Source organism: Dasypus novemcinctus, chromosome 13 (genome assembly GCF_030445035.2).
Source record: "Dasypus novemcinctus isolate mDasNov1 chromosome 13, mDasNov1.1.hap2, whole genome shotgun sequence".
Lineage (NCBI taxonomy): Eukaryota > Metazoa > Chordata > Mammalia > Cingulata > Dasypodidae > Dasypus > Dasypus novemcinctus.
The window spans coordinates 30,360,915-30,388,669 of NC_080685.1; the positions used below are offsets into that span (position 1 = coordinate 30,360,915).

The 27,755-nt window shown below is 54.7% G+C and overlaps 1 protein-coding gene across 4 annotated transcripts in view; it reads right to left on the reverse strand.

Annotated features, from left to right (window-relative positions):
• KCNN3 (potassium calcium-activated channel subfamily N member 3) overlaps positions 1-27,755 on the reverse strand; it is a 168,504-nt gene that overhangs the window by 93,002 nt on the left and 47,747 nt on the right. For all 4 annotated transcript variants that reach the window (XM_058309768.1, XM_004475034.4, XM_012518217.4 and 1 more), the window contains exon 2: positions 26,116-26,211. In XM_058309768.1, the coding sequence (XP_058165751.1) occupies positions 26,116-26,211 (96 nt within the window). The remainder of the gene's footprint in view (positions 1-26,115; positions 26,212-27,755) is intronic.

A 27,755-nucleotide genomic window follows, 5' to 3' on the forward strand; every position in this document is an offset into this window, starting at 1 on the left:
CGTCCCCCAGCCCAGGCAGGGGGCAAGTCGAGTGCCCAGGTGGGATCCCACACGTCTCTGTGTTCCCCAGCAGCCCACACAGAGCCTGGCATGTGGCTGACATCCACCCAGATCGATACGCTTGTACACAGACACACACGCATTCACACGCACATGCGTGTTTATGCATCGTCTTTAACTGAATGAAAAATTTAGGTGCACGGGCTGCCCAGCCTACAGTCCCTCTGGCTGCACAGGCACACAGTGAACTGGCTGCAAATATGTGGTTTGGGAGACAAACAACGACTCCAGAACTGCTTGCGCCCATAAAGCAGGAGGGTTGAGAAGTGTCTGAGGCCTGGCGCGTGGCAGGGGGACCACGCAGTCAGTGGCACAGCAGGGGCACCCCGAGGTGCGCCAGGTGCGGCAGGGGCACGCGTCAATCACGGGGTGTAACCAAGGCAGCGCCCAGAGCACACACAAGGACAGGGCTGCCGTGGATGACGGTGTGGCTTGCGTTCGTGATGGGTGAAAGCCGGTGGAATGGAAACAATCACTAGGCCCGGAAATGAAAAAGGCACTGAAGAACTGGGACTCGAGCACCTCAGCCCCCGCATGTGGAAACGGGGGGTGCTCCGCCTGGCCACGGAAGCAGCCTGGGACAAACTGTGGCCTAAAAAGCTGGCCCCACAACAGTGCATCTCATGCCCAGCGAGGCCAGCCCTAGCAGCGGAGCAAGGTAAAAGAGCACTCGGATCACCCACCCATCCCTTCCCGTACAGCAGTAGGCAGACAGCAGCAAGGCTGGACTCCTCCTGGCCCTGGCCTTGGGGGCTTTTAATGCTCACAGTAATGGTCACCATATTAATGTGGACCTTGGCAGGGCTTTGGGGTCAGGCAGAGTAAGGTTCAAGTACTGGCTCCTCCACTTACCAGCTGTGTGATCTTGGGCGAGTTACTTAACCTCTCTGAGCCTCCACTTCCTGAGGAGATTATACTGTAGTATGCAGGGAAAGGAAATAATATTAATAGAAATAAATGTCACAACAGCAATAGCATCATCTCCAAGAGGTCTTCACTGACCCTAATTAATTTCTCCATTCGTCTCCATCCTTGCCCTGTTCGCTTAGCTCATTGTTCGCATCTCACGTGGTTGTTGCTTTGCTCGCCGCCTGTCCCTGCCCCCCCCCACCAGCATGGGGGAGCTCGGCGAGGGCAGGGACCATCCCCACCCCGCATTATTGAATCCCCAGGGCCTGGAACGGTGTAAGCACCTGTACATTTTTGTAAAAGAACCGAATGGGGATCACAGTGCCTGGCGCACAGGAGAGGCTCGAGCAGAGGTGGCTGGGATGCCCCGGGGACCTGGGAGGACTAGAGGCAGGGGCGTGGGGGCTGGAGGTCAGAAGTCTACGTGACTTGCTGCAAGACCTACAGTGAGTCTCTTCCCACCCTGGGCCTCAGTTTCCTCATCCGTCCAATGAGAGGGGTGGTTTGGGGATCCTCGCTGAGGCCCCCTCCGCCCCCGCTGGTTCCTGCAGCCTCCGGTTCTGCCCCCAGGCTCGGAACTCAACAGGCCCACAGGAAAGCCCAGTTCCGTGCTGGCGCCAACAGGTGCAGCTCTCAGCTCCAGAACTGCCATGCAGAGGGCACCTGAGCGGCCCGGGGGACTCCCGGAAGAGGACGGATGCTCCCCGTTCCCTGGCCCCCGCGGCCAGCATCAGGCCTGGCGGACTCTCAGAGACTCAGCTCTGAGTCCCAGGCAGGATCTGAAAGTACACGAAGGAAGGAAGGAAGCTGGGGGGAGGGGAGCAGAGGGGCTTCGCCGGGTCGCAGGCCCTGTGCTGGTGCTGGGACCCGCAGTGGCTCGCCTGGTCCTCGCCGTAACCAGGGGGGCAGCACGCCCCCCTCACAGATGAGGAACGGGCACAGTGGTTCTTCCCACAGAAGTGCAAGTGGCAAAGCAAGGAAATAAAGCCGGGCCTTCCAACTTGAGGTCTCCTGCGCTGAAGGCCTCAGTGGAGTTGGAGCCTCAGGCCTCTAACCTATGCCCGTTACTCGGATCTAACCCAGGTGTGATTCATGGCAAGAAGGCACCCCTAATTCAGGAGCTGACTCCACAGGGAGCGTGATTTAAACTAATGTGATGATAAGCCAGGCTTTACGGCGCCTTTCCTAAGGGCGCGGTAGACGCGTTGCTGCACACATCACCTGCTCGCCCTCTCCCATTTTACCCTCACAACTTGGTGAGTAGGCAGAGACCAGTGGGGAGGCAGATTCTGTATCTATTTTGCAGATGAAGATCCTGAGGCTCAGAGAGGCCAAGCAACTTGCCTGAAGTCACAAGGCTTGGAAGCAGTGGCCCTGGAATTCAAACCCCACTCTGTAACTCCAGGCCTTCAGCCCGCCCACCCCACCAGGGGCAGACAGGTGAGAACACGGGGGCAGAACTAGCATTTAATTATGTTCTGCGACACGGACATCGACCGTCCTGCTGTTACAGGAATACGGCGTTTAGCATACACGTGTACACCAAGATACTCTAGATAGTCACTTCTGCAAATACGGACTTACAATATGATCACACTCAGATGAAAGAGGTCGGCGCTCTCTGCTTCGAGGTAGGTCCCACTCTGGGATGAGGTCAAGGGCTCAAGGCTACTGTCACTCACCGGCTGAATGTGCCGCCGCGCTGGGCGCCTCCGTGCTCTGCTCAGGCCTCTATAGAATGTCCCCAGGAACATCCAAACAGTGTAGCTAGAGTCTCCAGGGCAAGTGCGGTGGCCTGCTTTTGGAGACCATAGCGCCTCCAAGCACAGAAAGTGAAGCCCGGGGTGGGGTTTCCCCAGCACAGGGTCCCATAGGAATTCAGCTGTGAAGGCCCCGAAGGTGGCAGGGAGGGGCTTAGCTCCTGTGGAAGGCAAGGGGGCTCCCCTGCAGCCCTCCTGACCTCACCAGCGCCCTAGCGATGGGGAGACACGAGCCCGTGCGGTGGACGGAGAGCGGGTCACAGCCCGGAGCTGCCTGCTCAGCCCGTGGGCCTCACCCCACCAGGGATTAGGCAGAGAGCACAGGACACCCGGGGGAGGCCGCGGAGCTTAGTTCTGCAGCTGGACTTGAAATGGCCGTGAGCGCTGGGCGACCAAGGTCCTGCCCCCTGGACAATTCTGGGCATGTCCCTTGACTGTCACCTGTCATCCGTCTCCTCTGTAAACGGAGGCTAATACCAGTCTTCTCTTGTACAGTGAAGGATTTGCTGACTCATGCTTGGGAAAAGCCTTTGTAGAACTGCAGAGCCCCGGACAAAACTGATTTTACTGTTTTGGGCCGCGAAGTCACTGTTGTCATGGTGCTGTTGATGGTTTCTTCCAGAATGAACGGCACATATAATCAGCTTGCCCGGAAACAAAAGAGGGGCCTTGCCCCTGCCCCCTGACCCAGGCCAGGGCGGATCACAGCCACGGCCAGGGACCAGCAGGAGGTGTCGACCCCGCTGGAGAGGAAGCCGTAAGACCGTTCATTTCTCCATCCCTCGGATCAGGGCTGGGTATTTACTGACCCCCTGCGGAGGCCAGGCCCTGTGCCGACGGTCCTCTGCTGTCCCCCGGGCCTCGGCCTGTCCTCCCGAGCTGCTGTTCCACCACAGGGCACGCACTGGGGAGCCAGAGCAGGTTCAGGGTCTCTCTGACCAAGCCCTCCCCCAGGAAAGGATGCTCAGGGCCAGGTTTGTTGTGGCATCCCAGCACAGCGCTCCAGAGCTGGCTGCCACATAACCCCAAGTGGGAGGCAGGCTCCGCAGGGAAGCAAGCATCACCCAGCCCCGGGCACACCAATGCTGGTGCCTGAAGCAGGGTCTTCCCAAGAGTTTGGCAAGATAGGAATTCCCTCCCTAGACTCCTGACTTCACCAGGATGTACTTGTTAGGAGTAAACACATTAAGATTCTATCCAGGGAAGCAGATGTGGCTCAAGTAGTTGGGTGTCCACCTACCACATGGGAGGTCCCAGGTTCAGTTCCCGATGCCTCCTAAAGAAGATAAGCGAGACAACGAGTTGACTTGACAGGCTGTAGCGGCAAGCTGATGCAATGAGATGACACAATGAGATGACGCAATGAGGAGACACAACAAGCAGGGTGCAGATGTGGCTCAAGCAATTGGGTACCTCCCTCCCATATGAGAGATCATGAGTTCAATTTCTGGTGCCTCCAGAAAGAAGATAAGGAGACACAGAGAGCACACAACAAACAGACATAGCAGACAGGCAGCGCAAAAGACGAGAAGCGGGGGAGATAATTAAATCTCTAAAAAAACAAAAAAAAAGATTCTATCCACCCCCACCGTCCTGGCTCAAGTTAGCTGGTGGACTCCAGCCTCACTTCTTTGGGATTCTGGAGGGAGAACAGGGAGTTGGGGGAGAGACCCTCACTGCATGGTGGCGGGAGGGGAAGGCTTCAATTCTCCTTGGAAAGCCTTGCTTTTTCCTCAGTGTCTTTCACTGAGGAGAATCATTTATCCTGGCAAAATGGGAGAAGGTCCTTTGCATTTTAAAACGAACTGTCAGCATGCAATGACAATTGAGGTCCCAAGATAGCCTGAGTCACCTTTTATTCTTTTCTAACCACAGTCATTAGGGACAAATCTCTCTGCAGCTTTTGAGAAAACCCATTCACTAGAGGGAAATAGATCAATGAGAAAGCCACAGTCCAGAGAGGCTGTTCTGATGACTCTGAAAAGCGAATATTCATTCTTAACTCAGAGCCCAGGCCGAAAGGACAAAGGATGCTCGCTCCCATTCCCTGGAAGAAGAGCTAACCAAAAAAGTCCTTTAGCTAGTTATCCGTGTCTTATCTTTTATAAAGTAAGAACAAAACCTCCTGCGAGTGACATCTTACACTTCAACCAAGTGCAACTATTTCCACTTATTTTTAAGTGCGCTCGCCTGCTAAAGTGATAGCAAAAATCCATGGGAGAAAAAGACAAGATGGTGGAGGCACAGCTGTTTCCATAGCTGGCATCTCTAGCCAGCAGCTGCAGGACCTAGAAAAGTTTCCTGAGAAGAACTTGAAGAGCTGACACCCCCAAGAGGATGCGTAATCCAAGTAGAGAAAACTGAACCTCCGCTGCACCGGCACCTGGGAGCTTAGAGAATGTTGGCTGCAGCTGGGTGGGAGGGGTGGGTGTGCGGCCTCCAGGGGAGGAGTGGGCCACGCCCATGAGAGCAGGGAAAGAATAGCTCAACCACCATTCATTTGTGGACTGAGTCGATAATTATTAGCACCTACCACATGCCAGGCTCTTGCAGTGGGAGGTGGGATGAAATAATAATGGCAACAAAAATCCTACCAGTTAACGTATTGAACTCAGACCCTGTGCCAGACACTGCTAAGCACTTTCTGTGCATCGTTTCATTTCATGGTGTCAGCAACCCCTAAGGAAAGGAGTACTATTACCCTACAGATGAGGAAACTGAGGCAGAGAGGTGTAAGCAGCTAGCCCAAGGTTATACAGTGGATAAGAGGCAGGGCTGGAACTGACACACGGAGCCATCCGAGCCTGGGCTACTTCCATGTGCAAAGACTAAATCCAGTCCGTGCATCACCCTCAGCTTGTCAGTGTGAAGGAGGCGCGGGGTTCGGTCAGGCCTGCTGGACAAGCGCAAGGCTCGGGAGCACACTCCAAAGTCAGCACTCGGGATAGCATGAGCACCTGCAGGCAGGGATGGGGCAGGTCCCTTCCGTGCTCAGTGGCCGCGTGGCAGCGGGGCTGGAGCAGGACCAGCCGGCCACGGAGCCCAGCCAGTCACAGAGCCCCGCCAGGCCCTGGCCTTGACCTCCAGGCTCAGGGGCTCAGCTTGGCCCAGGCGTGACCGAGAGTCAGGTTGGTTGACTAGAGGATGATGCATTCAGAGTCATGTTTTAGGAAGACTGATAATATTTATAACCCAAGAAGGTGAGGTGTTAAGTAAAATAAAATGGCTATCTGCTCTGGGCATTGCCGGGGAGGACCCCTGTCCGAAAAAGGATTTTCCAGAAGAGGAAAACAATTCAGCAGCAGGGGCTTCTGGCGAAAACTGAGCAAGGGAACACACCCTACTGAACTGCAGAAGGGCAAACCTGGTGAAAAACCAGTTTCGGACCAGTAGAGACAGCTTATCAGCCTGGACAAGTATATCTGCTCCCCACTTGGTAAGACATTCCCCGTAAAAGGGAAACAACATCAGCCAATCCAACATTCCCTCGCTTGCTTCTGCATTCGCCCCGCATAAGCTCCCCTTCTCACTGTCTTGGTGGAGCTCCTTTCCATATGGGGTCTGGATGCTGCCCGATTCATGAATCATAAACTGCTCAAATAAACGCCTATAAATATTATCTTGCCTAGTATTTTATTTTAAGAGGCAAAACCTAATGAGAATATTCCAGGAAAAGATCCATTTATGGACAGCCTCCAGCCAGGGCTGTGCAGTGGCGTCAACCCCAGCAAACCTGAATTTCCCCACGCAGCCCCACCCCTGCCGTGGGCAGGCCTGGGGCCCCGTCACGCCAAGCAGGAGGAGGCAACACGGGGGACCGCCGCCTGGGCTCCCCTGGCTTCTTCCCCGACCGGTCCTCCAGGCCACCACAGCCTTTTCTTCTGGTTGTTCTGACCGGTTGGAAGGAAAAGCCCGCCTGCCCGTGAGAGCCCTTTTCACGCTGCGGATGACGAGTTCCTGCTCCGGGCCCTGCCGTGGCTCCCCAGAGGCCCTGCCAGGGGCCTTTCGTGGGGAATGGGGCTCTTTGCAGCCGTGGGCCTCCCCCCTGCCTCAGTCCTTGGGCTCTGGGCTGTGGTCAGGCCTGTGAGGCGGCTCGAAGGCCCTCAGGCCCCACCCACCAACGGGGCCCGGGGTCTCGCTTTCCCTACGCAGAATCCCAGAGACTCAGGCAGCCTGGGATCAAGAAGGGACATTTTCGACCACCAGCAAGGCCGACGGACGTCAAGCACACACGGTGACTGCACACATTTTGTCACAAGGCCTGTCGGGGCTGCAGTGAAAGGCTGGAGCACGGAGCAGGCTGCTCCCACACAGCTGAGGCCTGGATTAGGCGCCGTAGGTCAGAATTAGTGCCTATCATTCTGGTAACGATCTGGAATCCTAATTTGCTCCTAGCACCGCCCTTTTAAACGCTCTCATTTACATCTGCCTGCCTCGAGACCATCTCTTTTCTTCAAAACAAGGAACGCCTACCAAACATTCCCCCACCATCCTCCACAGGCAGACAAGAACTTCTGCCCTGAGTGGCATATCATTCATTAGAAACCAGCAAGTGCTGAGCCCTTGATTTTAAGTGTGTCCCGCCAAGCGAGGATGGCAGACATGCCAGGGGGGTGACGCGGCCCAGTGGCAGCGCGCAGCTGTCTCTGCAACTGGCAGGCACGCCCGCAGCTGCCGGCAACGTCGGCCAACGTTGAGCCACCACGTCCACCAGGCAGAGATGGAGGCCAAGGTGACTGACCACGGCTGGAGGAGTTCTCCAGCACCCCGGAGCCCCAGAAGCACGCACTGTTCCCACTTCAGCTGCTGGGCCAGTGAAGGTGCAGACTTCTCTTCAAACAAGATGCAGGTGAGAGGGGTAGAGGGGCGCCACTGGCCATTTGGCTGGGGCGGAGATTCTGCCAGGGCACCTCTTCTCTAAAGAGCCCCCATGCCAAGGTCCTCCCTCTGTCCTTTTCCACCCACCCAGGGCCCCATTCCACAACACAGCGGTTTCCTTCCGGCCGTTTCATGTCCCTCTGCTTCCTGGCCCTGTACAACCTCAGGGCTTTCTAAGCCACCCTCTTTTCCTTTTCTGTCCCTTTCTAATGGCTGTCGTTGCCCTTCATTTGCATGACATGTGTCCTTCATGACCCTCTGAAGCGGATTCCAGCTGCTCTCCAGATGTGCCTTGGGGGTGAGAGGTGGGGGGCCTGCGGTATTGTAAACGTTTTCATGCAGAGAGCCAGCCCCTTCCTCAGCGGCGAGTTCTCCCTGTCAGGGGTATTTCCAGCAGGAATTGGGACATCACTCATGTCATTCGGAGACCCAGCAGGGCCTTCACTAGCAAACGCAACGGCGGTTTACCTGAATTCACAATTCACAGAACCAGACTAAGGCGCCTGCCTGGGCATTGCGGCCCGCAGTTAAGATGTCTCGACCGTGGGAACAAGCCCCGTTAAGATCTGACCAGAGCTCAGAAGTCACGCCGTGGTCCCGTGGGATCCCCACTGTCGGATGGCCTGGCCTTTGTTATCCCAAAGCCATTTGGTGGGAGCGCTTAACCCTGCGTTAGAATCAGCTGCTCACCTGTCAGACTCCCCGCCCTCCTCCTGGACGCCCCTCCCTCCCAAGACCAGGAGCTATCTGAGGGCAGGCAAAACTCCCTCCTCTTTCCTAGCCTGGCACCTAGTGGGTAATCAGGGTTTGCTGAGTTTAATTGAATCCCACAGGACTAGGCTGAGAGGAGAGGAGGAGAAGGGGGAGGAAGGGGAAAAAGAGGAGAAGGAATTCTAGCAAATACATACACAATGTTTACTGTGTGCCAGACACTGTTCTCATCCCTTTTCCATATGTAAGATAATTCATTCTTACAGCAGCCCTAGAGGTAGGTGCTATCATTATCCCTATTCTATAGATGAGAAACTGAGGCACAGGAAGGTACAATAATGTGCCCCAAGGCCACAGTCAGAAGTGGCGGGCTGGGACTCGAGCGCAGGCAGTCTGGCTCCTGAGTCTGGCCTCCTATACTCTGCACACGCTGCCTCTCAGGCTGAATGGAGGCCTGCCCCTAAAATTACAGTCTCCTGCCCCTTGTGTTTCTAGGAGATACAGTTTATAGAAAAAGAACAGACGCAAAGGGGAAGTTAATAAACTCCAGTTCTGCAGACGACTGTGCAGGAGGGGCCTGGGAGGCCCAGGGGACCCCCTCCAAGTGGGATGGAGGCTCCTCTGTCCACTTCTGACACCGCTCTGCCCATGGCCAGGGCGTGAGTGAGGCAGGAGGGGAAACGAGGGAGTCGTGGCCCTTCTGGGAAGGGGACAGAGTTTGGGGGTGTGCGTGGGAGGGGTGTGTCCCGAGCGTGGCCCAGTGAGGCTGTGCTCGTGGTAGTGGGTGGGGGTGGGAGCATGGCTGGGCCATGGATTCGTTCAGAACAATGATCCTTGAACTCTGGGACACCTTAGAGTCTGGGGAGCTTAGGAAAACCCCCATCTCCATCCCTCCCCAGAGCAATTAAGTCAGAAGTATATTAATGCTCCCCGGGCGATTCCAACACACAGCTGAACACGAACAGAAAACCCATTTTAAACGATGGACTATAGTCAGTAGGACAATTCGATCAACGCTCTTTCATGAATTGTAAAAAAGCACCACACTAATGCAAGGTGTTAATAATAGGGCGGTATATGGGAACTCTGCATTTCACACATGATTCTTCTGTAAACCTACAACTTCTCTAATAAAAAAAATATTTCAAAAACAGAAAACATAAGCCAAGCTTAAGAGCCACTGGTTCAGAATGTATATGATGTTATTCACCCAAGAAGTCTGTTCTCTTCATTATGGACTAAGACAGTGAGTGGGGATTTGAACTTGGCAAGCATTCTAGATCTTTCATGCCCCACTCCGTGGTCAGCTGTTTGGGGACATTCTGGAGGAGTGCATTTTTTCAGGTTTTCTATAGGGAGCCCTCTGGGGGGAAGGGGGGATTGTGTAACTCCAGTTCAAAGTCCAACCAGCTGCAAGACTTTGGGCACGTTACCTCAAATGCAAGCTTCAGTTTCCTCATCTGCAAATAGTAGAGGCAGAATAATGTCCCTCCAGAATGTCCACATCCCAACCTCCAGGGAAATGAAGATGGCAGGTGGAACGAAGGCTGCTAATCAGTTCACCTTTAATCAAGAATCCTGGATTGTCTGGGTGGGCCCGAAGGCATTACAAGGGTCCTTAAATGTAAAAGACAGAAAGTCAAGGTCTAACCTGTGCAGAACTGGTAAAAAGTCTGTTTGTAAACATTTGGAAATGAATAAAAATGGTAAAGGCACATCATAGTGTTTAATTAGCAGCACTAATATATGGGTATGATTGTGGTTGGAAAGGGAAAGTCTAAGGTCGTGTATATCACTAGAAGGAAAGTGAAAAAGCATAATGTGGGACTGTGTAGCACGGCGAACCCTCGTGAAAAATTAGTATGGGTAATAGTGCATAGAGAGGCATGTTTTTCTCTGAAACAGAACAAATGTACATTGCAAGATGTTAATATCAGGGTGATATTTGGGCAAAAACACAACAAAAGCAAACTGTGGCCAGTAGAACATAGTAATATATTAATAACCTTCCATCAGTAGTGAAAAAAAAAGGAGTGAAAGAAACTAGACAAAAAGTATGATATATTGTTTGACTCCATCTATACAAAATGTAAGTACAAATAAATTATAGAGATGGAAATAGTTATGTATGGCAGGAGAAGGATAGAGAGACTGAGGTGTGACTACTAAGGCATAGGGTTTCTTTCTCTGTTTTTATTTTTGCCGTAGGAAAAAAGTAAAGGAGGCAGGCAGAAGGATCAGTGTCAGAGTTATGGGAGATGAGAAAGGCCGTCGATGTCTTTGAAGATGGAAGGGGGCCATGAGTCAAGAAATGCAGGAGGCTTCTAGACGCTGGAAAAGGCAAGAAAATGGATTTCCCCCTAGAGTTGCCAAAAAAGAACACAGTCCTGCTGATGCCTTGATTTTAGCTCAGTGAGACCCACTTCAGATTTCTGGTTTCCAGAACTGCAGGATATTAAATTTGGTTTGTTTTAGGCCACCAAGCTTATGGTCATTTGTTGCAGCAGCAATAAGGAGCTAATGCAGGATGGAGGGGAATATCAGAGACAGTGTGAGTATTCAGTGGGACAAGTTTTGTAAAATGTGTAGCCCTTTTCTTAATTCTATTATTATTTTTACTGCCACCATCATCATCACCGTCCTATCAGGGAAAGCCTACCTCCTGAGGTCCATGCAGATGTGCTTGGGCTGCCCACTCTCTGTCCATTGTCTCTAGAGCCACTTCTGGCTGAGTGGTCCTGTGTCCCGTGTCGATTCTAAACATGGACCTGGGGTGAGGCTGGTGGAAACAAGCTGATCTTTGCTGGACAGTGCAAGAGCCTCCCTGGAGCTCCGCGGTGCCCATCAACACCGCACAGCCAGGTTCCTGACTCCGTTCATAAGAAACAACAGGAAACAAGGCTGGGGGTGGGGTACGAGGGGAGGGCTGGGGAAGGAGGCCCCTGGGGGGTGTCCCTGACCACCAGCTAAGAAGGGACCATGGGAATGATCATCGAGCAGGCTCAGAGGCTCCAAGTTGCCAGTGGCAGGTGAGAGCTGAACCCCTGGCTGTGAGTGGAAGGCTTGGGTTTGTGATAATGATCTCCTTGGCAAGGAGGCCCCAAAATTAAACATTCATCAAACCCCTCGTCTGTGCGAGGCCCTCATGGGCCCCTCCACCCAGCTCTCTCCGCTGGTTTTCATACCACACCTGTGTGCCCAGCATTATGATCCCATTTTACAGAGGAGCAAACTAAGAGCCGGGAAGTTCCGTGATTTGCCTGAAGTCACTGGTTGACAGCAGCAGAAGTGAGGTTCAAACTCTTGATTCCAAATCTAGAATGCTCCACTCTGTACCATATTTTATTTTATTTCAATAAAGGCCCAATGAAGATGTCAGTCCTTATGGATTTAATCCTGGGACCATGAGAACACAGCTAGCACAGATGATTAATCTGTATTTCTCCTTGGCATAAGCCAATTGTGAAAATAAAGATGCTTCAAGAACTATAAACTAGAAAGAGGCCTGAAGGAAATTTTGCGCAAGATGAATCAACCGCGTGTGAGCTCAGGTTTCCGTGGTGGCAATTCTGCAGAATACTCCTAAACCCTGAGTTTCCTGGGACCCTGGAAAGTAACGGGGCAGGTCAGGGAAGAGGCTTCCACTCCCCGCCCCACCCCCCACCCCACCGACTCCCGCCTAATTGGAATGCTTCGCCAGCCCTGGGAACTAAATTTATCCTGAAAGGACACCCAGATCAGAATGTTCTCTGCTGCAAGAGATCCCGTCCCTCATTGTCCTCCTCTTTCTCTTTCCCCAGAGCCAGGCAGTATGGGCTATAAAATTTATCCCTGTCAATTCAGCTGGAAAGACACACACACACAAACACACACACACGAAGTCAGCCACAGCGACAGACACCACATGTTGAGATATGAAAGAGAGGAAGGACTGAAGTGAATGAGAAAGGAGAGAATACATAAGAGAAGGAGGAGCCAGGCAGGTTTCGGTGACACTGATAAGAGGGTAGAAAAACCGAGAAGAGGGAAGAAGGTATCAGGAAGGCTGCTGGCAAGCACTGCCTCTATAAACCCCACAGCAGCATGAGCCACTGGGAGCTCGTGTGCCGCATCAGCTGCTCCTTTCCAAGCAGCACGCAGCTCGTCTCCTCCTCCACCCCCCCACCCCGCACACATGCACCTTTCAAGCCCACTGCAAGCAGAAGCCCCCACACCAGCCTTGGGTGCTGCTGCTGCTGCCGCCGGCTTCAGCCAGGCCTTGGGGAGAAAGCCCGTCCTGCAGACGCCCTGGGACGGGGGCAGTTCCCAGCCTGCTTACCAAATCTGCAAGGTTGGCTCTTGCAGGTGAAGGAAGGCTGTAAACTCCCTGCCTCCGGGAGAAGCTAAGTCCCTGAGGCTGCTCGGGAACAGGGTATTTTTAGGTGTAGGCTTGGTTTGGGAACAATAAGAGCAAAACTGTAAAAACCTAAGGTTCTTGTAAAGTCTGATGAGTGCAGTTCCTACAAACCATCTAAAAAGATCCGACAGAGCAAGCCAGCTCGGGCTCCCTGCAAGGCGCTCGTGCCCGGTGGGACTGAGTTCCATTAGGGATCACAAAACTCAGGCTTCTGGGGCCGAGAGTGGTGTTATCCATTCCTCTGACTCTTGAAAAAGAGCATACTGGGTGGCTGTCATCTTTCTTCCTAAAGATCCCTCAAGGAAGACTTTCCAACCTGTCCACTAAGCCAATCCTGGGGTGCTTCCAAAGATTGGGGTAGGGTGGTCGACTTCTACCATAACCTACACCAGACGTGCCGCCCGCAGTCCTGCGCCTCGGTCTCCGATACTGACTACTGACGTTTTCTCCATCTTAGGTAAGACGCTTGGCCAATGCAACTTGGGCACAAGTTCCCTAACTGCCCTCTCCCCGCATCAGACTGCCCACCCTAGGCCCCTTCCAGTAGGCAGTTTGGGGCTGCTGCTCACGCAGACACGGATGCCTCCGCCTCACCAGGGTCTGGGGCAGCCTCCTTCCCTTCCTATCCTCACTTCTCCCCGCCCGCACCTGCTAGAACTCCACCCAGCCTTCAAGGCCCATCTTGACAGGCTGCGCAGCACCTGGAGTCATTCCCCCGGACCCCCACCCCGGTGGAAGGGGGGGGGCACACCTGCCCTCCATCCACCGGCTCTCCTGGTGGCTCAGCACTCAGCACTTGCTGCCAAGGTGCGAGAGGATTTGTGTGCTTATCTCTTAGGGCAGGTCCCTGCAACAGCCTGCTCAGAGCAGCCCTCAATAGCTCTGTTGAATGAATGAATCACCTTATGTCCATCCCCAGGGGAGGTGAACAGTTGCTATTTCTAACAGCAGCAGGAAATCAAATATCACCCTGCCCACACGGTTCATTCTCCCCAGCTCCACACAAACACCCAGTGGTGATCATTTCTCTAGGCTCACAGATCAAGAGGGTTTCTAGCACACTCCGGCAAGAGGTGCCACAGAGAGGTGGGCAAGCACTTAGTTCTCTGCCCTGGCTGCGCCAGTGAGGGAACTGGGCGTAGCGGGGAGCAGGGCATGTCCGCGGTACCAGGGCAGGCAGGCAGCAGGGACGGAGCTGACCCCCGCCCAGCGTGCCTGCTGAGTGGACTCCTGGTATCAGGTTCAGAGCTGTGGCTGCTCTGCACCTGGTGGATGCTCCTGTGTGGCTGGTCAGCTCATCTCTGGTTCATGGCTATGGTCGGCGTAGCCGTGGGGCAGCAGTCCCCACCCCACGGGCCAGCAGTCCCTTCCTCAGCCGGCCCAGCTACTGCAGCCGAGCAGTGTCTTCAGGAACGTGGGAGCCACGGGGGCCCGTGGCCGGGAGTCCACACTCTCCCCCCGCACACTCTGCTGTTGGGTCTACATCGCAACGACCCAAACCTGCCCGGCGGCCAAGGGCACCACACCACCCTTCTGTTTCCTAGGCCGTGAGTGACACGAAGCCAGGGCCCACACCTGGAATCGTAGGGTTTATTTGGGGAGTGGGATGGGGGTGGGGAGGGGGATGGGGATAAAGCCTCAGAATTTTTAGAATGGAAACGGTGTTGCGAATCCTTGGATTTCTTTTTCTCCCTTCCTCCCAGCTTTAATCCAACAAAAGAAAGGTTACTTCCCCAGATTCCATTTCTGGCTCAACATTCGGATCAAGGGTTTGGACTGAGCGATCATAGTCAGGTTCGTCCAACATGGGAGGGCAGGAAGCCAAGAGGGTCTGCAAACAGGTGGAGCCGAGGCATCGGCTAGTAGACCCTGACATTCAGGAACGAGGGGCGGAAGCCAACGCAGGGAAATGTAAGAGAGGTGATGCCGGGGCAGTTCTTGGCCCCAAAACCAAGCGCGCAGGCAAGGATGGGAGGTCCGGGCAGGCGTGGGGAGCCTATAGCTTGGCAGCTCTGCCGTGAGGATGGGGTTTTGGGCGGTGGACTTGGCCCAGTGGCTAGGGCGTCCGTCTACTACATGGGAGGTCCACGGTTCAAACCCCGGGCCTCCTTGACATGTGTGGAGCTGGCCCACGTGCAGTGCTGATGCGTGCAAGGAGTGCCCTGCCACGCAGGGGTGTCCCCCACATAAGGGAGCCCCATGCACAAGGAGTGTACCTTGTAAGGAGAGCCGCCCAGCGCGAAAGAAGGTGCAGCCTGCCCAGGAATGGTGCCGCACACACAGAGAGCTGACACAGCAAGATGACACAACAAAAAGAAACACAGATTCCCGTGCCGCTGACAACAACGGAAGCGGACAAAGAAGACGCAGCAAATAGACACAGAGAACAGACAACTGGGGTGGGGGGCGGGGAAGGGAAGAGAAATAAATAAATAAATAAATCTTTAAAAAAAAAATAGACAGGGTTTTAGTAAACGGTCCACCCGATGTGGGCTACAGGAGTCAAAAGGTGCAGCAGGGGAGGAAGGGATCTTTGGATGCAGTGACAGAGGGAGAAAGATGTCTGGACTGACCAGGGCAGAGCTGTGCCTGGAGGTCAGTGCAGCACCCCAGCCCAGGCAGGTACAGACCAAGCGGATCCTGCCCAGCATGTGGGGAGTGAGGAGGAGGCTCCTAAGTCCAGGGAAGCTGGGGACATTTCATCTGAGGAAGAGAAGACCTGGGCGTCCGACTCAGGGCTTGGGTGCAAGGGTGCCGGCACCCTACCACGGGGAGCAGCAGAAGGAGGAGGAAACAGGGGAGGGCAAACAGTGTCTACAGGGGAGACCAGACTCCCCCCAGGTGGCGCTGGCTTGGGGGGGGGGGCAGGTTGATCCTGAGGGCCCAGGACTGCAGGGACCCTGGATTGTAGCTCCAGGCAAGCGGAGAATGGGAACAGAAAGCTGGAGCCAGCCCCTTGGAGGGCGGGGAAGAGAAGAGGCCAAGACCAGGTGCTGGGCGCAGTCAGACAGCCAGGGCCTCGAGACTCCAGCCGATCAGGGGTGGGGAGGGCAGGCAGGTAAACTGAGGCAGGCTCCCAGCTCTGAGGGCCCGCCGCCTATGCATAAGGCCCCCAGCAGGCACACCCACATCCATGAACCATCAGCTTATCCAAGGTTACATGAAAACGGCAATGTCACCGCTCAGACCCCAGGTCTACTGACCAAGGACTCCCACGCCCCTGCCACCATCCACAGGTTTGTACGAGGTGGTGTGTTCAGAGGAAACAGGACTCTGCTCAGCTGAATTGCCTGCAATAATTGGGCTTTGGAGAATTTGAGTCAGGTGGTTCTGCCATTTTTCTTTTAAAAACAGGAAAATGTCATTTAACTAGATTGCTGATAAACAGAAAACCAGAATTATCAGAATTTTCTTGGTGGGACAAGGCAGTGTAAAGAAGCCTCCAAACACGAAAAACTGTATGGTGCCTTCCAATTTTCCAAATCCCCAGAGAGGATTAAGCTTAGTTTTAGAATTATTGAGCCCCTACTATATACAAGGCTCTTTATTAGGTACAGCAGGGGTGGCTACAAAGATGATTAAGAGAAGATGCTGCCCTAGTGGAGCTTAAAACAGAACACAATGATTCTTAACCAGGAATATACATGGGCACCCCTGGGGTGCATTGAGAACACACATGCCAGGCAGTGGGCTCCACCAGCCTGGCACAGGGAATCAGACGCATGTCCCTGATTGAGAACAGCTGCCCTGGTGGAAAAGACGGTCATTAAAAACTGGGGGAGGGAAGCGGACTTGGCTCAATGAATAGAGCATCCGCCTACCACACGGGAGGTCCGTGGTTCAAACCCTTGACCCGTGTGGAGCTGGCCCACACACAGTGTTGATGCGCGCAAGGAGTGCCCTGCCACACAGGGGTGTCCCCCGTGTAGGGGAACCCCACACGCAAGGAGTGCGCCCCGTAAGGAGAGCTGCCCAGCGCGAAATAAAGTCCAGCCTGCCTAGGAATGGCGCTGCCCACACAGAGAGTTGACGCAGCAAGATGATGCAACAAAAAGAGACACAGATTCCCGTGCCACTGACAAGAATAGAAGCAGACACAGAAGAACACACAGCGAATGGACACAGAGAGCAAACAACTGCGGGGGGTGGGGAGGAGAGAAATAAATAAATAAATCTTTTTTTAAAAAAACAAAAGGGGAGCCAATGTGGCTCAGTAGTTGAGTGCCAGCTTCCCACACATGAGGTTCTGGGTTCAATCCCCAGCCCTGATACCTCAAAAAATATAAATAAAAAACAGCAACTGCACAAAGTGGAATGAATCCATTCTGAAAGTCACAGGTGGTATACATTGGCGCTCTCAGAGAAACAGACTATTCTTTTAGGTTGAACATTCATTCCCCAGGCGCTCTGGAGAAGTGATAGTTTGCATTCGTGGAAGGAGGATGGAACTGAACACTGAGGAGGGGAATGTGGTCGCTTATTTTAATTATCTTAGAGCTTTACAGTGTCTGGCCAGTTTATAGTTACAAGAGACTGGAGAGGAGTCACTTTTAAATTTTAAGAAGCCAGAGCCAAAACCCCGTCCTTCTGGTTGTTTCCTACCTCATGGTGAGGCTCTCCTAAGGGCCAGCCAACTCTCTTTCTGGAGAGAGAGGCCAGGCAGCTGCGAGAGGGGACGGAGTTGCTCGGACGGTCCCTACAAGGGCCTCCTGAATGCAAACTCTGCCATCGGCCTGTTGCCAAAGCCGGTTCACAGCTACTCTTCCTGCGCTTTTCTCTCCTTGTCACCAGCGTCCTTCAGACACGGAATCCTGGAAACAATCAGAGGCCCCAGAGATCAGCCTATTCAATCTGCTTCCTTTACAAACAAAAAGCCTGCAGCTGGAGCGAAGTAGTGGCTCTTCCCAGCTCACGCAGCCGTCCAGGGCAGAGCACCCGGGAGAAGGGCGCCCCTGCTGCGAGGTGGCCCCTCAGGGTGTCTTCTCAGAACCTCTTGCGCTCTGCTGCCCAGGTAGGGACGGTGGTTTCTTGTATCCCTGAATTACGCTAGAAGCTCCCCTCGGGTCACACAGCCCAGGCAAGGACAAGTGTGTGGTTTCCAAGGTAACACACCGAGGAGGCAGATTCAGCGCCTCCTCTTCTCCGGGGCCTTGTTCGGAGCCAGCAGAGGAGGAGGAGTGGGCGGCGGAGGGCCCGCCGGTCCATTCACAAACACCGGCCCCTCCCCTGCCAGGCGCGCCTCCCCCTGCCAGGTTCAAGACCGAGGATGGCCTCGGCACCCTGGACTCCTGCAGCTGAGCACGCCCCTGGAGGTGCCTGCCCGGAGGCCAACGCGCCCCAACAGGTGACACGGAGGGGTCTGGACTGTCCCTCCTGGTTGGCTGGGGCAAGTCTTAACATGCCCGGGGCCGCGGCGTCACACCTGTTCACAGACACAACATATGCCCTGTCGAGAAGCATGGCATGGGGATGACATTTCCAAGTGACAAGCAGAAACTCAATACAGGCGGCGGAGGAGCAAGCCTTGCTGTCACACTGGGCACGCAAGCGCCTTCGGGTCTAGGTGGCCCTGAGACGCCAAGGCTGGGGAGCGGGGCGAGGTGCCTTGACCTGGTGGGAAGGGAGCACCAGGGGCAGGAAAGCCCCCTTTGAGGCAGAAAGGGTTAAGCCCAAGCGTTTAAATATTTAACAAATAAAACCAAAATGTCACACAGAGGCTGGCGTGGTAACCATGGCAATCCATGGCCAGTGGCGGATCCGAGTGTAGGGGTGCTGGGACCGAGGAGGTGAGCTGAAGAGCTGCTGGCGGGGAGAGCCGCAGCGGGCACAGCCAGCTCCCGGGCGGCCACCTGCTGAGGCCCTCGGTCCCCTAGGATGCAGAAAGCATACGCCGGACCCAGAGGCTGTGGCCTTCAGCTTCTCAGCCTTCTAGAGACTCGGCTTTCTCCTCTAAAGCTTGAAGGGGGAGTAAATCTGCCACTCCCACCCCACTGCTTTGTCATTCATTGATTCATTCAATCAATCATTCAACCTTGCCTGCTAGGTACTAGGTACTCTCATGGTTCTGGGAATACAGCAGTGAATCCAATATAGTCCCTGCTGCCAGGGAAGGGGCTGTAAGCAAGAAACTGCATTTACAATGCAACATTAGACACTCAATGACAAGAGTAAGAGTTGGGTGCTAAGTCAACTCCTAGGATGAGTACCTCACTCAGGGCATGGGGGTGGCTGGAAAGGGTTCCTGGAGAAGGAAACGTCAAGGCTGAAATCTAAAAGTCAAGCAGGGGAAGTCAGCCAGGGAAAAGATCTGCTAATATATGTGAAACACTCCAAAAAAAAATACAAAGCACTAGACGAGATGTGACACCATCACCACTGAGGCGGTTGCTAAGGTGGCAGCCTCTTAGATCCATAACTCTCTGACTTCAAAAGATGGTCTGGCGAGGCCTTCTGTCTGGGCCGTGTCGATGGTGTCTTTCCTGTTGCTCCGTCTCTCTTTCTGTCTCTCTCCCAGCCCACCAAGCCCGTGTAACAGTCAAGAGCGGTGCTGCAGTAAATCGCCCGCGGAGCCCGGAGCCCAGAGCAGCCGCTGTCCCTGGAGCACACTCCCCGGCTTCAGTTCCCCGTGTGTGCTGTGATCTATCAAGGGAGCGTTAATTAAAGTGGGACAGGCGATGGATGTGAGCTCGGTGGAGGCTGCTATCCAGAATTTCCTTATCAAGCTCAGCACCCCTTCCGTACTGGAGCCACCTGGGTGTGTGATGCTCCCTGCTCCTCTCTGCTCAGCTCTCCGTGCTCAGGCCAGGCCAGGCCAGGCTGAGAGGTCTTCTCTCTGAGGGTCTTGGGATCTCAGGGGTCCCACATCCATTCAGCTCAAAAGAGGTGCCTTGGCCATTGCCTTTGAGCTGGTGCAGGCAATTCAAAACCGTCAGCCTCCAGCCAGACCGCTGGGCGCCTGCGAGCGGATGGAAACCCTACGCCCACTGGAGTTAGGCAGCCTCCATCTCCCCTGGAGGGCAGGCACACTTCCTTCTCTTCCCACATCCCCCCATTCCCAAAAATGCCCCAACATACAAGGTCTCTGCTCCGTGTGTACAAGGCTCGGTGAAAGCATCATCCCTCTGTGAAACCTGCCCAGCCCTGGGGCACTGGGAGGAGTGCGTGGCTCCCGGCTCTGTGGCCGGTGGTGTTCCACACACACCTCCCAGTAGGGTGCCTGTTGCCCTGGGTTACAGAGGACCAAGGTCTAGGACAGGCGGTTCCCAGAGGCAAGGGGTGGGTCTAAATTCTTTCTGGAATCTCAAGGCCGGACAGGGTAGCACTGCAATAAAGGTTTGTTGACTGGATGGGTGAATGAATGAAGGAACGGGTTCACCGTTTTGGTAAATTATATTAGGGTTAGCAAATTTAGAGAGGTCAGGTCACAGCTTAGCTGATACGTCCCTGGATCTCAGGGCCAGGTGACATTACATGTAAGTTTCTGGGTGTGACTTGAGCCCCCTCTCTGCTACGGGAAGGCCCTGACAGGAAGGCATCACTAACTCAGGGTCTATTCCTTCAGCAGTGGGCCCTGAAGCCTTGGGATCAGGACCCCTCCTGCATCCCAATGCCGCTGTCCCCGGGACAACCATGCTACATGCACCCAGGAGGATGTGCCAACCCAGGGGACGGCCATGCAGGTTAGCCTTTTCACGATATGAGCTGTCTTATGTACAATTTATGCCCTGCAATTTAAAATAATTTCCCTGTCAGCTGATGACTCTATTGGTAGTTAATAAAAATATCCCATTTTATATACCTAATAAATTAAAAGCCTCCCCTTTTGTCAGTCCCTTGTGTTTCAAATTAATGAGGTTGAAAGCCCATAATCTGTCACTTATCATTATTCTTCTGTCGCATTTCAAGTAGACTGGAAGCCTCTGGAGGCCAGGGTCAGGTCTTGAGGGGACCAAGAACCCCCAAACAAGAGAGGCTACCCCAGAGCAACAGTGCTAACTGACACCTTTTATTTTGCATATGGCCAATAACGACAAAGTGAAATTAATTTGCTCTGAAAGCACTGGATGAGGTGAACTCTGCCCTGCCTCCTGTCTTATCCTGGGCTCACTGGGCCCCTGATTTAATTTAACAAGTATGTCCTGGAGGTGGGGACACACAGACCCCACCCCTGCAGCTCTATTCCTCCAGACGCGGGGGTCACCCCCCACGCAGCTCCGCGCCAGGCCACCTCCTGCCTGGGGCACGCCCCCACCCCCAGCCCCATGCTCCTGGTTACCCCCTCGGCTGGCTCCTTCCTGGCAGCCGATAGACAACGAGGCGCTCCCATCCACAACAAGAGACCTAACATCCCTCCCTCGGCACAGTGGCCTCTCGGCAGCCACTCTGGTTTCCTCCAAGCACAGCCACGCGTCTTGAAAACTCAGCGCGTAGCCACCGTCTCCACTTCCTCACGCGACTGCCCTGGCACTAGGCACGAGGCCTTCCTCAGGGCCTAATGCTCGGACAGGTTTGGTCCCCCAGCCCTGGCCCTCTCTGGGACACAGCTACTATCCACCTTCCCGGCTTTGTGACTCCCTCTGTTCCTTCTCAGTTTCCCTTGGGGCTCCTCTCCCTCCACCCACCCCTCGCCGGGTGAGGTCCCTCCAGGGCTCGGTCCTGCACCCTCCTCTCACCTCCCCGCCCGCCACCCCTGCACGTTTAGCCCACATCACTGTCCCGGAAGCAGCTGAACCCATACGTCGCCCACCCCCCACGCAGCCCAGCACCTCCAATTCAACATGCCCAAAGCTGAGCTCATTATGATTGTCGCCGTGACCGCCGTCTGTGGCTGCCATCTCAGCCAAGCCCAGGGCCCTGGTCCCTGCCCCTGAAGAGGGCACCTCCATCCCCACGGCAGCCAAGACCTGGCAATTCTGCTTGCTCGACGCTGCTCATGCCCAGCTGCTCCTCTTGCCCCCAGGCTCTTGCTCGTGTCCACCCTCACCTGGACCACGGTCAAGATGCTTCTAGCTCTTCCTGCCTCCCGTCTTGGCTCGGGTGCCACACTACAGGTAGAGAGCCCGTCTAAAACGTCAACCCCATCGTCTCTCTCCCTGCCATGGCTTCCCACTGCTGCCTGCAGGACAGCTCCAAACCCTTTAGCTAAGGCAGACAGGCCGCGCAGTCCTGCCCCCTCCGCTGGCCGGTGGCCCCCTGCCCCAGCACCTGGTCCGGAAGGCCTTCCAGATGCAGCCTGCAGCTCCCCGCCTCAGGGCCTGTGCTGGTTTGGAGACCTCAGCCTGGGATATCCTCTCCACCCTGGCAAACACATCCTCACCTCCGTTTTGCACGTATTAGCTAATTTGATCTGCACGAGGGCCCTTTGCCGTAGGTACTATTATTAGTTCTACTTAACAGAAAGGAAACGGACTAGGAAAGATGAAGTAAAACAAAGAGGCTGAGTGGAACCCAAGATGAGCTGCTCTAAAGTCAGCGCTCTCAGTCACCCGGTGTCCTGCCTTCCAGGGATGGGACCGGAAACGTTCACTAGAGCAATAGGTTTCTTTACTCAAGACTGGGAACCCCTTGGAAATGAAGATGAGAAGCGGAGAAGCAAAGGTGACTCCAGGGTTTCTAGCCCAAAGAACTGAGCTCCTGTCCAAGCTCTGCACATCGCAGATCCTCATTAAATATAAGGTGAATGAACAAACGAGATACTTGGCTAACCCAGGGGAGGGGAGACATTAGAGGAGCAGTGAAGAGTTCAGCATTTTTTTGTGTTGATCCAAGGATGTGCCAATGGCATCTAAAACATGAGCCTGCAGCCTGGCACCCTGGGGAGAGGAGGCTGGCTCTGTCCGTCTGGGGAGTTGTTGGTGACCCTCAAACTGTAGGAGTGTGAGGGCTCTCCAGGGGAGAGTACAGTTTTCAGTCAAAGTTTGGAAAATAAACAAAATGCACTGTTTCTTGTTTTTTGTTTGTTTCTTTCCAGGATACAACTGCCTGAGGTTAACAGACCAAGGAAAGACATGGCAGCCACCTTTAAACAACAGTGGCTGCCGTGTGGGAAACGCAGACTTCCTCTTTCCCCAGCTCCGGAGGCAGAAGCAGGGCTGAGTGGAAGTTACAGGGAGGCCCTTTTCCTCTCGGGGGCAGGAAGGACTGCGGCTCCTGCTGCCCAACAAGCAGCTTGCCTACCTCTGTCAGGAGGCCGAGAGCCGCCTCGCGGCAGAGCTCACAGAGGAGAGCGCAGTCCTGCTCTGGGGAGGGGAGGGGACTGCCGCCTCTGGGAACCTTCCAACCCCAAGGCTCTAGGACTTTACACCAGAGTTTGGTTGAAAGTTTCCCAATAATGTTTCAGAGTTGTTTTTTCTGAAAACATAATCCCTCTAAACTCGGATGAAAACAAATAGGAATAATGTTCTAGAAGGTACTCCATCCTTTCATGTGTCCTGGGCTAGGCCTGGCGCCTGGGTGTGAGCATCTAGGGCAGGGTTGGGGGTACGGGGGGCAGGGGAGACATAGCCAAATGGTCCTTGCTAAAATTGACCAAAAAATTGTAGATGAGGGAAGTGGTGAGTACACCCTTAACAAAAGCCCCTGACATCACCCCACAGGGGAGATGAGACAGCCACACCCTGACCTTGTCCAGTTTCACAACAGATGAGCAGCAGCCAGCCTTTTCCTCAGGAAGGATGTTTTCCAAGAGGTCATTTCCAGATAACTACTGTCAGTCATGATTCCCTCCACCAGCAGGAAGCGGGTGCCCCAGGCGGCCACGCAGCCACACCGAACCCAGAGACTTACAGACTAGCTGAGTGCCCCCACCTACCAGATGAGGAAAGTGGGGTCACAGACCTCAGAGCTGAGTAATGGCATAACCAGCTTAAGAAACTAGATAGCCTGAACGCAGCACCCTCCCCTTCAAAACACGGGCTGCAAACACCTGCTCTCTGTCAGACACCGTGGGGTGCTGGAAATGCAAAGGCCAACGATGCCGCTTTGCCCCTGAGATGGAGAAAGACCCAGAACAGAAAACTACGCTGCGGTTTGGTGAGGGGCAAGGGGACCCAGTGGAAGCAAGCCGTCCTCCACTGGCCACGTGAGCCAAACCACAAGCCACTCCCATTTTCCCCTGGCATGAGAAGGCCCAGGTATCAGCCAAAAGAACTTTCCTAGAAAAATGAAAGGCACAGGGGGGACCAGGTGCTGGAGGCTCTCCCCCTCCTGACGGCGGGTGCAGGTAGCATAAAGGGCGTTAGGAGCTGCGAGCGCAGGCAGGGCGGGGCCAGCAGGGAGGAAGCTGACCAGCCTGCCAGTTCCAGGGAGCCACGGCTGTGGCCCTCCAGGGGGCCAGCTGGGATGCAGACCGGGCCAGCTGGGAGCAGGGAGGCAGGGGTCAGAGGAAAGGAACTATTACCAACCCTCTTAAGAATTCAGCAAAACGGGTGAGATGGCTTCCATACCTCACGTGGGGAAACTGAGGCCCAGAGAAGTTGTGACCAGCCCCCGGTCATTCAGGCTGAAGAGTCTGAGTCAGGATTCAGTGCCATTGGTTTCACTCTGTTTCTCTAAACCATGAGGGTTAGGCCAATTAAGTGACCCGAATAACATCACTTCCTGCCCATAATTAGGGCTGAAGCAGAGAGGAGTGGGCGCTGAGGAGGGGGCAAAGGGCACCCAGCTAGATGCTGACCTGCCAGCAACACGGCCCTGCCACCAAGCCAGAACTGAGCGCACAACAGCAGCCGGGCCGGACCAGGTCCCGCAGCCGGGGCCACGGGCCCTGGGCTGGAAACAAGGCTCCCAGGAGAATCGGAGGGGGGGCACCCGGCTCTACCCATTCCAATGCCTGGAGCGGGAAGAGGAGGGAACAGACTCCCCACAGGTGAGGACGTCGGGGCTCAGAGGGGCAGAGGGACTGCCTGGGTCCCACGGGTGTTTTGGGTGGAGGGTAGAGCCCGGCCTGGAGTCCAGACCGTTGATGACTCCTGGTCCGATCGTGGTCCCTCGTGCCCGTCCCTCCTGCCTTACTCCTGGCTCCTGTCCTGGGGTGACGGGACGATGGACTGAGTAAAGTCCCCGAGCTCAGGCTCTGGGAAGGAAGCTGCTCAGAGTCGTCTGGGACCCTCAGCCCTCGGAGCACAACCTCTGTCCCGGCCATCTAGATGAGTGTCCCCTGGTCATCGGCCACTGGAGTGCTGCCACGATGGCCAGGAGCCACGGATTCTGCACGCAGGCCAGCCAGGTGGCAGGGCTGCCTCCCCGCGGCTCCACCCCCAGCACCCGGCAGGAAAGCAAACGCCACCCTGGAGGGAGGAGGCACTCACGCCGCGTGTGTGCAGCCACTCCACCCAGAAAACACGGAGCAACAGAGCAGACTGGGTTTGAATAGGTTTAACAGTTTACAAAGCCCTCTCATATATGCCGCCTCGTTCCAGCCTCACAACAATCCATGGAAATTGGAAATAAAGCCTCCGTGTTCTGGCTGAGGAGCCTGAAGCCCAGAGAGGCTTTGCCAGGGCCAAAGACACACAGCGGAAGAGGTCCCGGCCAAGCATCGACCCCGGTTTTTCTTACTCTGAGCTCTGGCCTTCGTCTATCCCTCGCCCCCTCCACAGCTGTGAGTCCATCTGGGCTGCTCCGCCAAAGGCCTGGGATTGTTTCCAGGTTCACACATGTGTGAGAAGAAACACCTGGATATTTTAGAGCTCCCAGGCCCATCGGCCGGAAGGCCTGGGGGACGGGGAGGATCGTTGTCACGAGAAGATGCCTCAGATCTGCTGGCTCCTGCCTGCCCTTCCCAGCCCAGGTCACACCACCCTCCCTATGTCAGCCGAGCTGGAAGTACACCGCAGGGCCGAACCGCACCTCCTCGGGGCCAAGTCATGTCTGGGCAGCAAGAAATGGAGACCTGTTCGACGTGTAAAACTTCTATTCCATCTAGAAAATGGCAGAACCCAGCTTGGCAGAATCCAGCAGGGTAGAAACACAGTGCAGTGTGTGAGTGTGTGTGAGAGTGTGAGTGAGAGTGTGAGTGCATGTGAGTGTGAGTGTGGGAGTGTGTAGGCAGAAACACAGGGCAGGTCTGCCTCACTGGGGGGAATCACTGGCTCAAGTACTCTCTCTCTGGCAGGAGAAAAAGGCAAAGCGACGCAGAAGGGTGTGTACAACGGTGCTAAATCAGGATTCTGAGCAGAGCAGCGCCCCCCACCCCAGCCGTGAAGCCATACGTTTGCTTCTGGGACCCCTGAATGAAGATTCTGTAACAGTTGTTCCAAAGCCACCCCCACGACCCCCTCCCTCATTTGGGGCCGAACCAGAAGAGAAGAGTCACGATCTTGGGCCCCTCTGGTGAAACCGCTCGAGCGGCCGCCTCGAGGTTAGGTCGCCGTGCGCAGGGACGAGGGTGAGGACACCTACCTGGACTTCGCGTGTGTGATAGGCGATGATCAAACCCAAAAGGATGATGGTGGACAGACTGATAAGGCATTTCAGGGCCAACGAAAACATGGAATCCTGCGGGAGAAACGGAAAGGGAGAATTAGGGGGAGCATCTCGCTCTGTTCTGAGCAGAGCAGGGAGGAATGGGGGCAAAAGAAGGACCGTCACCAGCCCCCCAGGGAGTGCGGCACCACACACAGTTAGCCTGAGCCACCAGGACCCTTGGCTAGGCCTGGGGACAGCTCCGTCTCAGCAGCTGCCCTCTCTGAGCCTGTTTTCCAGAGTTAAATCATGTTCTCATTCCTGGGATAAACCCTGCTTGAGCATGATGTATTATGTTTGTTTTACATGTCTAGATTCAGTTTGCTGATGTGTTATTTAGAATGTTTGCCTCCGTGCTCATAAGTCATAGGAATATAATTCTTTTTTATGACACTATTATATGCCGGGCATCAATATTACGCCACCTTGGGCCTCAGTTTTCTCCTAACAAACCTGAACCAGAGGATTTCTGAGGTCCCTTCCAACTCCAACAATCCAGAGTTTTTTAGGAAAGAATTAAAATGTCCTGGCAGCAGTTCTCCCCTCCTGGCTTAGGCCAAGGGCAAGGGCAAAGCGAGTGGGGCAGCAGAGGTACAGAGAGGGTCCCTCCTGCTGGGAATGGGGGAGGCAGGGGTGGACCGCACAGCTGTGACGGCGGCCCTCCAGCCCCAGGGCAGCTGGGAGAATCTGTTGCTGTGCGGTTACGTATGTGGGCAGCTTTAACCCACGGCACGGGCTCTGGGACACACAGCCTTGGCGCAAACCCTGACAGCCACGTCCTAGTAGAGAACGTTAGGCTGGTCACTCCACCGTCTGCCCTCTGCTCCCTCGTCTGTAAGATGGGGATAATCCTAGTGCCTACTTCACAGGGCTGTGAGAAATAAAGGGGTTGTATACAAAAAGAGCCATGAACAGCGTCTGGCTAGGTAGGGGTTGGCTATTATTATCATTTACTTCACGTCCTCCACAAATGCAGGGTGTCTGGCTTGGAGACTTGGTACTCCTGGGTATTCAAAAGCCAGAAAGTAGAGATGGCTCCCAGGCCTGAAGGAAGCTGGGAACACAGGACCTGAGCCAAGGGGTCAGCATCTCTGAGCACTTTCTGTGTGCCCACCTGCCCTCAGTCCTAAGAGCGTGCCACATGTCCTCAAGGAGCTGGTAATCAAATGATCCCTACTTCTTGTAGACACCCTACAGTTTACAAGGCAGTTTCACATATTTGCTCTCATCTGTCCTCACAATAGCCCTTGGTCCTTATCCCAGCTTTACAGATATTACAGGCAGAGGCCCAGAGGGAAGGAGTGGCTTGTACCAGAGTTGAGAGCCATGGTCTCTGGACTCCCAGCCCACGGCACTGCCCACAAGCCCTCTCTCACATGTTCAGCAGGAAACAGAGCGAGAAAAGGCCATTTAAGCAGACCTTAAATAACAATTCCATACAACAATGGAAGGTATTTCAAAGGTAGGACCTGATCAATTGCCAGGTAAAACCTGGAGTAGGGCTAGGAGGGTTCAAGGAAGAAGACAGAAACGTGGATGGGTCCGAGAAAGCTTTCAGAGCCAGGACGCAGATGGTG